General features: G+C 52.6%; 1 protein-coding gene across 1 annotated transcript in view; it reads right to left on the reverse strand.

Annotated features, from left to right (window-relative positions):
• Window positions 1-3,554: 3,554 nt before the first annotated feature.
• Window positions 3,555-12,743, reverse strand: part of ACBD6 (acyl-CoA binding domain containing 6) — an 83,158-nt gene continuing 73,969 nt past the window's right edge. The window contains exons 8-9 of the mRNA XM_017737402.1: window positions 7,966-7,996; window positions 3,555-4,158 (exon numbers count right to left, since the gene is read on the reverse strand). Coding sequence (XP_017592891.1) covers window positions 4,004-4,158; window positions 7,966-7,996 — 186 coding nt within the window. The 3' untranslated portion in view covers window positions 3,555-4,003. The remainder of the gene's footprint in view (window positions 4,159-7,965; window positions 7,997-12,743) is intronic.

A 12,743-nucleotide genomic window follows, 5' to 3' on the forward strand; every position in this document is an offset into this window, starting at 1 on the left:
CCCGGCCATGGCCTGGCCGGCGGGAGGGAGAGAAGGACAATCAGGGGTGGCAGAGTCCGTCCCGGCACCCGCGCCAGCCCCGCACCCCTCTGCCGAGCACCGCTGCTATTTTCAAGAGTTATTTTTCGATATGGAGTTGAAACGCAACTCGGCGCTGCCCGGAGCCTCAGCAGAAAGAGAAGTCTATATTGTAGAAGGGTTTATTTTGCCGGGGACACGTCCGAGCAGGGCCATTGCCCCGCTGCCCGGGGGCGATGCTGCCGCGGGCGATCCTGCCTGCTCCTGGCCCTTATAAGTGGCCACGATTCCTCCCCGGGCACGCAGGAGCATCACTGCTTTGTACCACGGTCACGCGAGGGGGAGGAATTTAAAGACATTGCCTCCGGCCCGAGATGCCCACTGGCCAAGCCGTGCCAGGGCGGGGCCAGCCGGGGTGCTTGGGGCTGGCACCTGCGGAGCGGCCACTGGAGGGGTGCGCGGGAGAGGTGGGCAACGTTTGCTCTGAGGGTATTGCAAAAAATTCCTCCGCAATAGGGGAACGGGTATTTCGCCAGCTGCAGAAACACCTGCGCGGTGGGAAAGGGAGGGATTGGGGTGTGAGATGCTCCCGGTACAGGTCACCCTCCTCCTTTGGTGCTGTGGGGCTGATGGCACTAAAGCGTGAGTGCAGGCAGCCAGGAAGGATCCAGGTGGCTTTGGCACATGCCGCAAGCCCCATGGGGTCTGCTCCTGGCCAGGCCCACTCAGCACTAGCCCTTGCTCAAAACCCACATGCCCATCTCCCCCAGCACAGCCACACCCCCTACCCTCAGACATTCAGCCCCAGGGATAAGATCCAGCTCCACACTCTCTGCCCACGGTGCCCAGCTGTGCCCCAGCCGTACAGGGATGCCCTGGCCGTGGGGTCCTTGCCATCCTGTCTGTCTCTGGGATGATGCTGATGATCCCAGGCTGCCCCTCAGAGAGGGCTGGGGGTGGATCCAGTTAGTCGGCTCCTTCCAGAGGTGTGGAGGCTCTGGAAGCAAAGGGAAAAAAAGAATAAAAATGAAAAAAAAAAAAAAAAGCCACACAAGAAAGCACATCACTGGTCTCTCCTTGTCCTTCCTTGCCCCCCCAGCTGGGTGAGTTGGCGCTGCAGGAGCTGCCCCAGCTGCATCCATGTGCCTCTCCCCTCCCCAGCCTTGGGTGCTGCTTTGTGCCAAGCTTCCGGCCTTGCCGGCACTGGTGGGGAGGGGGACGGGGGAGAGCCGTGCCTGCTGCTCTCCATCCCCCTTCGACAAGGCCAAATGCCCCCTCCCCTCGCTGTGTAAATTTTGTACAGTTCCAGAAAGTGAGAGTCTTGTTTCCTGGGGGAATAAAAAGGAAAAAAAAATAAAACCCAACAAAATAAATAATAATAACAATAATAAAATTTAAAGAATAAAACCTTATTTATTGCCGTGTCTTGGGGAGAAATTATCCCCCCAAATTGCCCCCAAATTTGGGCCCAGGGCGTTGCTTTTGTACCCTGCCTCTGGTGTGTTGGCATGAGATGTGTACAGTCACCCCCTCTGCCGCGAGGGAAAGCGATGGCAAATAAACTCGGGATGCTCTTTAGCAGCTGCTGTCTTTGGGATTTTCTTCCTCAGTGGGAGGGCAGTGGTCACCACTGGCATCGCCTGCTCTGGCACCGTTGGCTGTTTGGGGTCAGGATTCCTGGGGTCGTGTCTGGGTGCTGGGACTGACATCCCTGGATGATGGAACAAGTGACACTGGTCATCGTGCCCTGGCTTTTTGCTGCCACAGCGAGGTTTGGGGTGGGAATCTCCATCACTGCCACACGGCACCCCACGGTGGCACCACGCAGCAGGGACGGTGGGTGCCTGGCTGTGCACCTCACAGGTGAGATGGAAGGGCCATGCCAGGCAGGTGGTGCGGGGGGGTCCAAGCCCCTCCATGGGCACCGGTGTGTTGGCTTTCTAGATTTTAATCATTTTAACATTTAATGCTTCTCAATTAAAGTGATTTCCTGGAGTAGATGCCAAGCTTAGGGCGAATGCACATTAACCACTTTCTGTATCGGTAGTTAAAGGCACCAAGGGATTTAACAGCAATCCGCAAGGCTGCTGGGGAAAGGTTTGGCTGAATAAAGCAGATTATAAACAATAATATATGTCTTTCTCTCCTCCCCCCCCACCCCCACTTTCTTTTTTTTGGAAAGGCTCCAACCTCACAAACAGACCTAAAGTGCTATAAACATCTCCAGGGCTGAGCGCTCGGGCCCCAAATGTGCTCTCTGAAAGCACCGGCACCATGGCTGCTGCTTTTCATCCTGGCTTTCACAGAGATTTTTTATTGCCCAGCATGTCCATCAAGCCAGGCAGTGGCTTTGCATTATGGCCCTGCACAGGGGTGGCCTTGCTTGTCCCCAGCCTTGGTGCCACCACGTCTCCCTCACGAAGTCAGCGTGACCCCAGCATTGGGGTTGGCGTCTTTGCTCCATCTGCATCCAGATGCAAAAGCGCCAGGCTGTGATGAGCCCGGCCACTGCCAGCCTGCAGCTCCCCTGGGCAGGGGCAAGGGGAGCACAAGACATCGGGGGGCCCTTGCTTAATATTAAGCTAATGGAAAATAACCTGCCCAAGCCGCTGTGTCCCCATCATGGAGCCCGGCCTGGCCCGTGGGCGGAGCTGGAGCCAGCGCAGCAACTTTGTCAGCATCAGCGAACGCTGGCACGAGCCACAGACACTGTGAGGGGCCAAAACCCACGTGAGCCTGCTGCCCAGCCAGGCCTCAGCCACGGGAACGTTCCCATTTATTTTCCTGAGGCTGGATGTGCTGCAGAACCTGACGGCAAGTGGCTTCCTGTCACAGCGCTGGAGATTCCCTCTGCTCCCCCCGGGCTGTAAATCTTGTCTGGGAAAAGCAAACTCATGGCGATATCCCGCAGGGAAGCCACAGTCTCCTGTGGCCATGCACCCACCCACTGCAGCAGCCTCCCTCCCAGCTGGGAGCTGCCCCACAGCACAAACCCATCCCTGGCAGCTCTCATGGGCCAAGTCGGGATGCTCATGAGGAAGCATTAACCCCCATGATCACCCCACATCACTCCAGCACTCAGGCATGGCCATGAGGCACATTTTTCCCACTTTCTGGGTACTTGGCCAGCTGAGAAGATCATGAAGTGTCTGAGACAGGCCCAGAGGGGTGACAGGGTGGGTGCAGGTTCATCTGTGCGCAGCTCTTGCCAAACCTCAGCCCCGCAGGAGCCATTCCAGGGATGGACGCGCAGCAGGAGGCCCTGGAGCCGTAACGGAGGTGGGGTTTAAAGGCATTCAATTCAGCAAAGTGGTAAAGAGTCCTGTCAACTTGGAGAGGCTGACTAGCAACATATGTTGTGTGAGAACTAGAGGGACAGACAGACACCTGTGTGACCCTGCTGTCTTTGCTGGCCTCTCTCCCCAGGACAAGAGCTCGAGCAGGCCTTCCCAAGGGCTATGGCTGCACTGAGCTGCCTCCCATTCTTATGGCTTCCAAGTCAGCCCTGTGAAAACAAACAAACAAACACACTGAAGCTCGATCCCAACACTGTGCTTTTATTTATATGATTTTGTTTGGACCCAGGGAAACAAACAAACAAACAAACAAACCAACCAAAATTCAACCTGAACAGGAGAGATGAGCATCTCACCTGGCCCCACATCCCCACGGAGGAGCCGGCGGTCAGCCCGCGCTGCTCTGGTGAGACAGCCAACACAGTGCTCATGTTTGATACATTAAAATAATACCTGGGGCCTCCTCCAGGCCCTCTTCCCCCTCCCTCCCCCCTCAAATACTGATAAGCGTCAGAGCATGCCAAACTCTGATCCCATCCTGCTCAGGGCCTGCGCTTGGCCCTCTTGCCGGAGAGCCCAGCCAGACCCGGTGCTTTAAAAGGTCCCCTCGAACCCCCGAGGTGTTTGGGGAGGGCAGCGGGGAAGGGGGAAGGGAGGTGTTATTGCAGAGCATCTCTGTGGCCCCGGGGTCAGGGCTCGCCGGTGCCGTGCTGCTGCAGCGCCCAGGTGATGGCTTTGGAGTCCGTCACCTCCGCGGGCAGGCAGCCCTCCTGGTCCCGCAGCCCTGGGTCGGCTCCCGCCTGCAGCAGCAGCTCCACGATGTCCAAAAACTCGCAGGTGGCAGCTGGAGGGAGAAAGGGAAGGGTCAGTCCGGGCTGCTGGCCCGAGGCGGCGGTGAGGGGCGTTTTTGGAGCGGTGGCTGAAGCTGGCGTGTGCCGGAGGCAGGAAACGCCGGCTCAGCACCTGGCCCGGCAGCAGAGCATTGCCCGGGGCAGCGTTCAGCACGCAATGCATTCCTTTGGATTTAAGAGTGCAAAGGAAGGAGAAAGAACAGAGTGAGAGCAACGCAAAGCCAGAAGTCCTGAGGGGGTGCTGCTGGTGCACCCAGCACCCAGAGCCTGCGGTCCCGTCAGAGGTGCAGGGAGCCGAAGGAGCTGCAGGGCATCCCCTGGGACACGGGGGGAGCCTGGGCACACCTTGGCCACGGCTCCTTCACATCCAGGAATGGAGACCGACCCTGGCAAGGGCCCCAGAGTGCTACTGCAGCACTGCAGAGACCCCCAAAGGGAAAGCATTCCCTGCCTGCTTTTGTACCCAGAATTTATAATGCAGTCACCGTCTGTAATGGATCGGTAAGCCCCTGCCCCTCACCTGCCTCCTGAATCTCCCAGGGAGTAGGCGGCACATCCCAGGCAGGACATCATCAGTGCTGCCTCGCTCCTGGCTCTTGTCCATCCCTTCCCTTTGCACAAAATTCAGATGGTTTACAGCTGCCGGCCACCACTTCCCCGAGCACCAGCTCCAGGCGACTGTGCCCACGGCCTGGGACAGCTGTTCATGGCACACCTTTTATTCCTCACACCTCTACTCATCCCTGATTTTCTCTGCCAAGATAAAGTTTGACCTGGGCTCTTCCCTGTCCTAGGATGTAACAGTGTTACCCTCAGGATGCTAAAAAAAAAGAACCAGGAAAATCAGGAAAACTCTTTTAACACTGAAGAGCTGGACTTGGCTGACATTAGCAGAAGTCCCAGACCCTGGATTTTCCCTTAAGCCTGTGCAACTCAGATCCCAGTGAAGCCAAAACCTGCCTTACAAGTCCATGAAGCTGGCAGCTTCCTCTGGCATCGGTAGCAACTGGTTTTAATCACATTTTGGGTGTTTTTATAAAGCATCCGACTGACTCCTTTAGTAATTAGAGTGTCTTTTGCATTACTCTGCAGTCTTCTGCTAATCCAAAAGGACAAGCAGTAATGTCTCATTAAAATAAATTCAGTGTGTGATTGGAGTTTATACTGAAAAGATAAAAAAGGGGCCAAAAGGAGGAAACAGGTTGGTGAGGAAGCAGGTGGGGCTGTGGGCGAGGCTGAGCTGAAGGGGAGCACATCCCTCTGCAGAAAACAGACTTCCAGAGGTGCCAAGGAAGCTGTGGGGGCAGCTTCTGGGGACGGGCAGGGAGAGGTGGCTTACTCGTCCGGTGCTGCTGCTGGTGGGCCCAGCCCGTGTCCTTGAGCAGGCTGGGGACATCTCTGGGGACGAGCACAGCTGCTGGATTTATCACAGCCTGGGACCCTCGATTTGTCAAGGGCTGGAGCGGCAGCCCTGACACTGGCACGGGTGAAGATGAATTTCCATTCAGCGCAGTTCGCCTCCCGACTCCATTAATCCTCAGGGTTCAGATGATGAATTTTTTTTTATTATTTATTTTCCCTCGCTCCGAGAAGCCTTGATTTCCTCTGGGAGAGGCAGCAGCAATGATTTCAGTATTCCCAGTGGGTGGGTGGGTGGATGGATGGATGGAGAGGAGCCCAGGGGCAGGGGCTGCTCAGCAGGGACACCAGCTGCCGGAGCGCGCTGCCGCTGGCCTCCACTTAACCCCCGATTAAAGCCGGGGTCAGCGCCGAGCGGAAGGAGGCAGGATTTATAACCCACAGCAGGACGCGGTGCGACACCGGCTGTAATCAGGAGAGCTGTCACCCCAAGGACAGCTGTCAGGCCACGCCGGCTCATAAAAAGGGATGCAGACACCCTAAAAGCAGGGGCTGCCTTGCTGATGGGATTTAACCCTTCCCTGAATTCCCTGAACAGCCTCCAGCAAAAGGGAAGGCCTTGGGAAGGCAGTGCTCTGCTCAGAGCTGGTGTCCACAGGAGCTCTCCTGCCTCTCCGCTGCAATTAACGGCTCGGTTGTGAAGGCTGACCCAAATGGGACTGGGAGGTGACAGTGAGCTCCAGTTTCAGGCCAACAGCCAATTGAATCAAACACAGTCACTCATCTGAGACGCTGTTTCCAAGCTCGAGGAGATTTATGGCCAGACCAGCAGGTAAGGGAATGAGGATGTCCTGGGGGCAGTGATGGCCACCAGGAACAGCCGGGCATCTACAGGAACACCAGACCTGTGTGCCAGCGACCCAGAGAGGCTTCCCTAAGATGATGCACAGGGAGGAGAGAGGGGATAATACCCAAGGAGAAGAAAAAGCGTTAACACTTAGCAAACACTTAGCATTTGGGAAGAAAACCCTGGAAAACTGTCATTATTGAAACACCTGAGCTGGAAGGGTGGATGAGAGAAACCATTTCTGAAACAATGTTCATTATACCAGTTATGCTTGCTTGTGTTAAACAACCTGCCTCAGTCCCCAGCCAGAGGGATCCACCTGCACGGAATTTAAACTCAGGTGATGCACCCACCTTTTCCTTTCACATACTGGGCTCGCTTGAAGCAGGTGCTCTTGGATAACTTACACATGTGCTACGCTTTTGCATAACCTATTGTAATCTACGGCGCATCCCTCAGCCCTGGAGCTGGGAAAGCATCTTCCCAGGAGAGAGAAAGCCCAGAATGGGGAATGAATTAGGCAGAGAAAGAGGCAATGTGGCATTTGAAGTGCCGTCCATCTGCGGACAACGCTGCGCTAAGCAACAGATTCACCATTCCAGTCACAGTGACAGGAATTTGAAAAATAGACTATCCTACAGGCAAGATCCCACAGGGACAAATCACACATTATTGTGACTACAGCCTCAGCTCAGGGGCCCGGGAATCTGGGAGCTTAGCTCCAGATCCAAATGCTTTGCTTTGGACTGATGTCTGCAAAGCAATTTTGCCATCCTGCTAATGTCCTTGTGGAGTGATCAAGAAGAGAGAGACAGACACAAACACTTCAGAATGACAAGTATGCTCTTAATTACAGTGACAGGCATCAAGAGAGAGTACAAAATAATAACTGGCTATGTCTTAATTTTGGGAAAAAAATTATGATCCAGATTAAATTGATACTTTTTTCCTATTCCCTGCACATCAGCACCGCATGCGTCACTTCAGTCTCTACTTTTCTCATTTGGAGATAGAACAATCTTTCAATTAAATCACGTATCTAATTAGCCTGTAATTGTAGGAGGGACACCAACTGTGACTTGCCTCTGCTGATTTTGGTAGCAGAGAAGCTGCTGCTCTCTCAGCTGTGATCGAACAGGTTTGTCACCAGGACACACAAAGGTGGAGGCCACCTTGTTGTCCCCTTCCCCTGACCTGTGTAACCTGTTAAAACTGGCACAGACCCTCCCTGAAGGCCGAGGGATTTGGCATTCCCTAACCAGAGCCACTCCTGGGTCTGCAGGTGGCACAACCACATCCTGAAGACACAGAGGTGTACAGGGAAACTCTGCATCATTAACTGGGGGAAAAGGAAGGCTTTAAGGTGACATTTGCAGAGGAGAACGAAGGAAGGGCAGCAATCTTCCCCGCTGCCTCTCCCAAGGCTCTTATTCCTACCATGCTGTGATTTACTAGTGGAGGGAGCCACTGGTTAATCAAATCCAGATTCCTTGCTCATTTTTCTCCTGAAATTTGCTTCCTGTGTATAGAGCATTTACTCCAGCTGCAAATCCATGCTGCTAAGAAGGAACAGCCAAGCTTAGAGGCAGCTTACCATAATGGAGTGCAGTCTGGCCTTCCCCATCCTGAAAGAGAGAGAGACTTGATTTTAGAGGTATAGGTAACATTGTGGTAATACAAATAAATCCCAGTTTTAAAGAAATAAGCTGAATCACAGCAATGTTTTAATTGACTAGACAAACAGCCAGGACACCCAGCTACCTGACAGCTGGGATTTGAATCATTATCCACCATCACTCCCTATTGATGGATAATCAATATCTATCCACCCGTAAGAGTGCGTGGATCACGTCATGACGTGAGTATAATTCAGTTCATACCGTTATCACTTCCAGCCCATAAAAATGAAGGATTTCAGTCCTGTGGCCCCACTCTGGGATTCTCACTACTCCTGATGCTTTAGTGCAAGATGCTTCAGTGCAAACCCAGCTTTGGCCAACTACTTGAGAGAAGGGTAAAGAAGCGGACGCTCACACAGCTCAGTGCGCTGCACTCTTCAGCACAAGGGAGCACACAGGGGAAAACATCCCCGTTCCTTCCACCTGAATAAATCTTAGGTTCCTGCTTCCAGAATTTAGGTCTACCCCAATGCCCAGGTTAAGTTCTGTTGAGTCAGGAAAGGGCACAGTGCTCAGGGATGAGAGCAAGTTGCCAAACTCATCCTTGTGAAACCCGTGCAGTGCAAGGGCAAAGCAAACGGCTTTGCCATTTTTGATCTGTAGGTGTTGGCACACAGCTCCCTGTTCCAGGTAACACTTCAGCCACTGCATCAGCTGCAATGCTCTGGGATGTGTGTCCCCTCCCCAGGGCTCTGCCGGAGTTGGTGCTTCACATCCAGCACTGCAAACCCAAGCACCTCACCCCGACACAGCCTCGTCCTGCCACCAGAACAGGTGAAAAACAGAAGGAAAGAATTACTGGTCCCTTTGCTTTCGCTACGCCAACCAGGATTAGCCTCTAATTCAGTTCTCTGCCTCCCCAGTTTATTTGCATGTCTATGGAGACTTAAGTTTTTAATTACCATCATCTTTGGGATTAAGGTGCAAATTCTACAGTCTGCTGTGGATTCTGGAGCAGGGGAAAGGGAAAACAAGGGGAGAACAGGTAGAAATTCCACTCATAGCTGGAAGCCTTCTGCTTTCCCAGTCTGTTACTCTGTTTGATATTAAGCCTGTTGAGCTGAGGAATTAGGAATGGCCTGTGTTTTGGGGTGGGAGGTGCCATGCTTTGCTCTGGGACACTGCACCAACATGTCAACCATGGCAGCAACAGGGACAAAAAGCCAGATGTAACAGGCATTTGCTGCCTGAAAATCCATTTAATGTCTTTCCAAGCAATGGGGTGGGAGGGTCAGATTCTTCCTTCCATGTGCCACTACGTGCCACTCATGTCTCTCACAGCAATGTTTGAAGACACCTCATTTCAGGAGCCTATGGCTGCCCCAGCCATGGGAGCAGAACGCAAATGGGTGTCATTAGATGGTACCACAAACCAAAGAACTGAGGGGATCACAGACAGCATCCATTGATTATTCCACACTAATAAGGTAACCAGTGTGAGCCAGTGCCCCTGAGTGCTCCTTAATCACACACCTGCTCAGAGGAGTGACCGGGCCAGCACGGACTTCAGCAAAATACAGAGCAGGGCTGGAGAAGGAGAGGTGGGAGTGCTCCGAATGAGTTATTGGGAAGGCAGGATGTCAAATATGTGGGCTGGGGGATGGGAATCCAGCTCCCCTCTGCATCACCACCTCCAAGACTGCAGCCAACAAAACTCACAGGTGAATGGGACTGGAGCTGTGCAGCAGAAACCCCTTCCCACAGGAACACTTCGCTGCAGAACTCCCTATAAAACACACAGGACTGCTCCAGGAATCCTACAGACATTTGCTCCTCTTCCAAAGGCCTGCAGCAGCTGGCTGGGGCTAACAAGGTTTTTTATTTCTCTTAGATGTACTTCCTGGCATCTGCTGGGCTAAGGAGAGAGCGCTGGTCCCGGCACAGGAAATGCGTCTTTTTAATCCCAGTGTGGTTTTTAAAAAGAGCTACTAATCCAGTGTTATGCAAACATGGTTTGCACTTCATTCACGCTGTGGATTTTCCCCCAGCTTTGAGCCTGCCCAATGGCCAAATGCTATTTGTTACACTTCTCAGATGCCATGCTGTTTGCTTCTATTTCCTCTGTGACCAATTTTAATCCAGGTAAATGGAAAAAGTTCTAGTGTGGTCACTCACTAACGGCCTTGAAAGCCCTTGGGAAGCTGCTGATCTCAATCCCTCTTTGATTTGGCTTTTTGGAGCACCGTGGCTAATTGCAGCCTGATGCACCCAGCTGCTCCAGGTATGGCAGCGCTGAGCCTTCAGAGCAAAATGGTCACACCTGGAGACTAATCAACGATGGGCTGTGACAGTCAGGATTACAGCTCCCATTGTGGGAATTAGGTGAGACAAATATTGCCTGCCAGGCACTGGAAATGTCTGTTTTGCAATCAAACACCATGTGCAGAAGACGAGTGAAGATGACTTCCAGCTGGCCTTGATGCAAGGGATATTTCCTGATGTGCAACAGAAAGCAGCAGCCCCTTGAGCGTTTTAGGGTCCTTCTCCCAGGATGTGCCTCTGTTGGGATGAATGATCCCAAACAGTGAGCAGGCAGGTACAAACCTCTGTCCTCACCCCACTGGCACCAATCAGGAGCAGGGCATCTGCAGCGCATCCTCTGCAGCTGGGAGGAGCACGGAGATGCTGGCGGTGATCAGATGGATCCCTTCAGCAGATGGACCAAAGAGAAGCTGCTGAGTAGGGAAGCTGATGTTGGAGAGTGCAGAAGAGGAGATGGGCAGCTCTGGGCCAACAGTGAGCCAGGATGCCTCTGAGAAATGCCCTTTCATGCCTCTGTATCAGCTGGAAAAATGTCACTGTCACAGGCTGAAAAGGAGGAAACTTGCTCTGACTCAGTGAACTTCAACGCAAAAGAGGGGAAAAGCCAGGCTCAAAGCAGCAGCACACCTTCTGTAAAGGCTTGCAAGGCACTGCTTGGCCCTTGTCCCAGAGCCCTTTTAGCAATTCTCCATCTGGAACAAGGAGGAGCTTGTGGAAATGGCAGAACCCACACAGGCAGACAGATAATGACCAGAAAGAAAAGAAAGGCCATGGCACACTCAAATGTAAGAGTGCTCAGTTCCAGACAAGTTACTGACCAGCAAAAGATCTGATTCCAAGCTTTCCTCTTGCCTCCTAATGCCATGTGCCATCTCTGGTGGCTTCTACAGCCTCCTGGCACATCTGGCTGTGTCAGGGCGGCAGCTGAACTGCATGGCCTTTCTGGGAGATGCAAACCCACATGCCCACATCTACCAAACCCATCAAAACAAAGACACTACAAAACCACTGGTACCTCCTACATCCATGGCCTGCGACAGATGTCACTCAATGAAAATCCAACTACCAGTGGATAACTTATTGGATAACAGGATTTTGTTCTGCTCCTGAGAAATCTAAGCAAGAGAAATGAGAGAAGATGGACCGAGCGCAGATGGACCAACTGTCTTATCTGCTAAGTGGCACTGTGGCTGCTGCACGTCAATTCCGTCTCATAAGTGATGGGATTATATTGGTGTTGCCATCCCATGTTCATTCCCTGGGAATTTCTGTTCCTTGCTTAACCCAACACAAGTTCTGGACTGAAGGGCAGAGACAAGGAAACGGCTTGGCTAAACCTGCTGAGATGCTGTGCACTCTGTAAGACACGATTGCTGCTGCCTTGCCATTGCAAACAGACCATGACTGGCCAGTGTGTGGCTGTGGTTTCACGGGGCAGGTTTAAAAGCAGTGCTGTATAAACACTGATGGGTCAGAGCTGCTTCATTTGCCCTCCAGGCTGTGTGCAGAAACCTGTCAGCGGGAGGGTGGCCCGAAGGGACACCGCCTCCTCCTCCATCTCACGTGTTTCGTTTAGCACCAGTGGAGAAAGAGGAAGAACAAATCCATGCCGGTTACCTGGGTGAGCTTTGGTCCAGCCCGACCCTGTATCGGTGATGAAGCTGGGGCTGGGCCCTCCACACCAGCACAAGGGTCTGTAGGGGACCCCACAGCTCCTTGAGTGCTGCTCCACACCGAGACCTCACCTCGAGGCCTTCAGTCACCTCCCTAAGCACAGACACCGAGAGTGTGCAAAGCACAGCAGCAAACATCCACACGAACCCTGCCCTTTCCAGGGGCACCACATGTGCGCTTTATTTGAAGGTATTTTTCCCCCCACATCACCTCTTCTTTCTGCTCATTTGTGGCACCTTTTAAGGGGCACGATCGTTCCCATTGACAGACTCTGAATGTTGGCAGGGATCGCAGGAGATAAGAACGATGAGGTGATAAGAGGGTTTAACAGCACTGGGTCCTGGGCAGCACCATGGGCCAGAAGGAAGATAAATATTTACACTACATCTTTAGAAGGTGAGTGAATAAAAAGGGGCAGAATAATACAGACTCTGAACAAGCACCGGTGCTTAGGAGCTGTAATATAAATCTCTGCAGCCTCACGACACACACTCACTCAAGCCAGGGAAATGAAAAATAGCAAGAAAATACTTCCCTCCACTTTTAAAAAGAGTTTTATTTCTCATTTGTTTCTACTTTAGACTTCAACTTCCCAACAATTTACTTTAACCTCATCATCATCTTATTCTCTCTCTGAAATTTTCTCTCCAAGAAGACTGAGGGTAAGGCTACAGCTCAACAGACCAGAATTTACCCCACCAATACTAAAACCAGGCAATGGGGGCTGATAGAACCATTCTAAACTCCACCAGAGGAT

This window comes from Corvus brachyrhynchos, unplaced genomic scaffold (assembly GCF_000691975.1).
Source record: "Corvus brachyrhynchos isolate BGI_N302 unplaced genomic scaffold, ASM69197v1 scaffold466, whole genome shotgun sequence".
Taxonomy (NCBI): Eukaryota; Metazoa; Chordata; class Aves; order Passeriformes; family Corvidae; genus Corvus; species Corvus brachyrhynchos.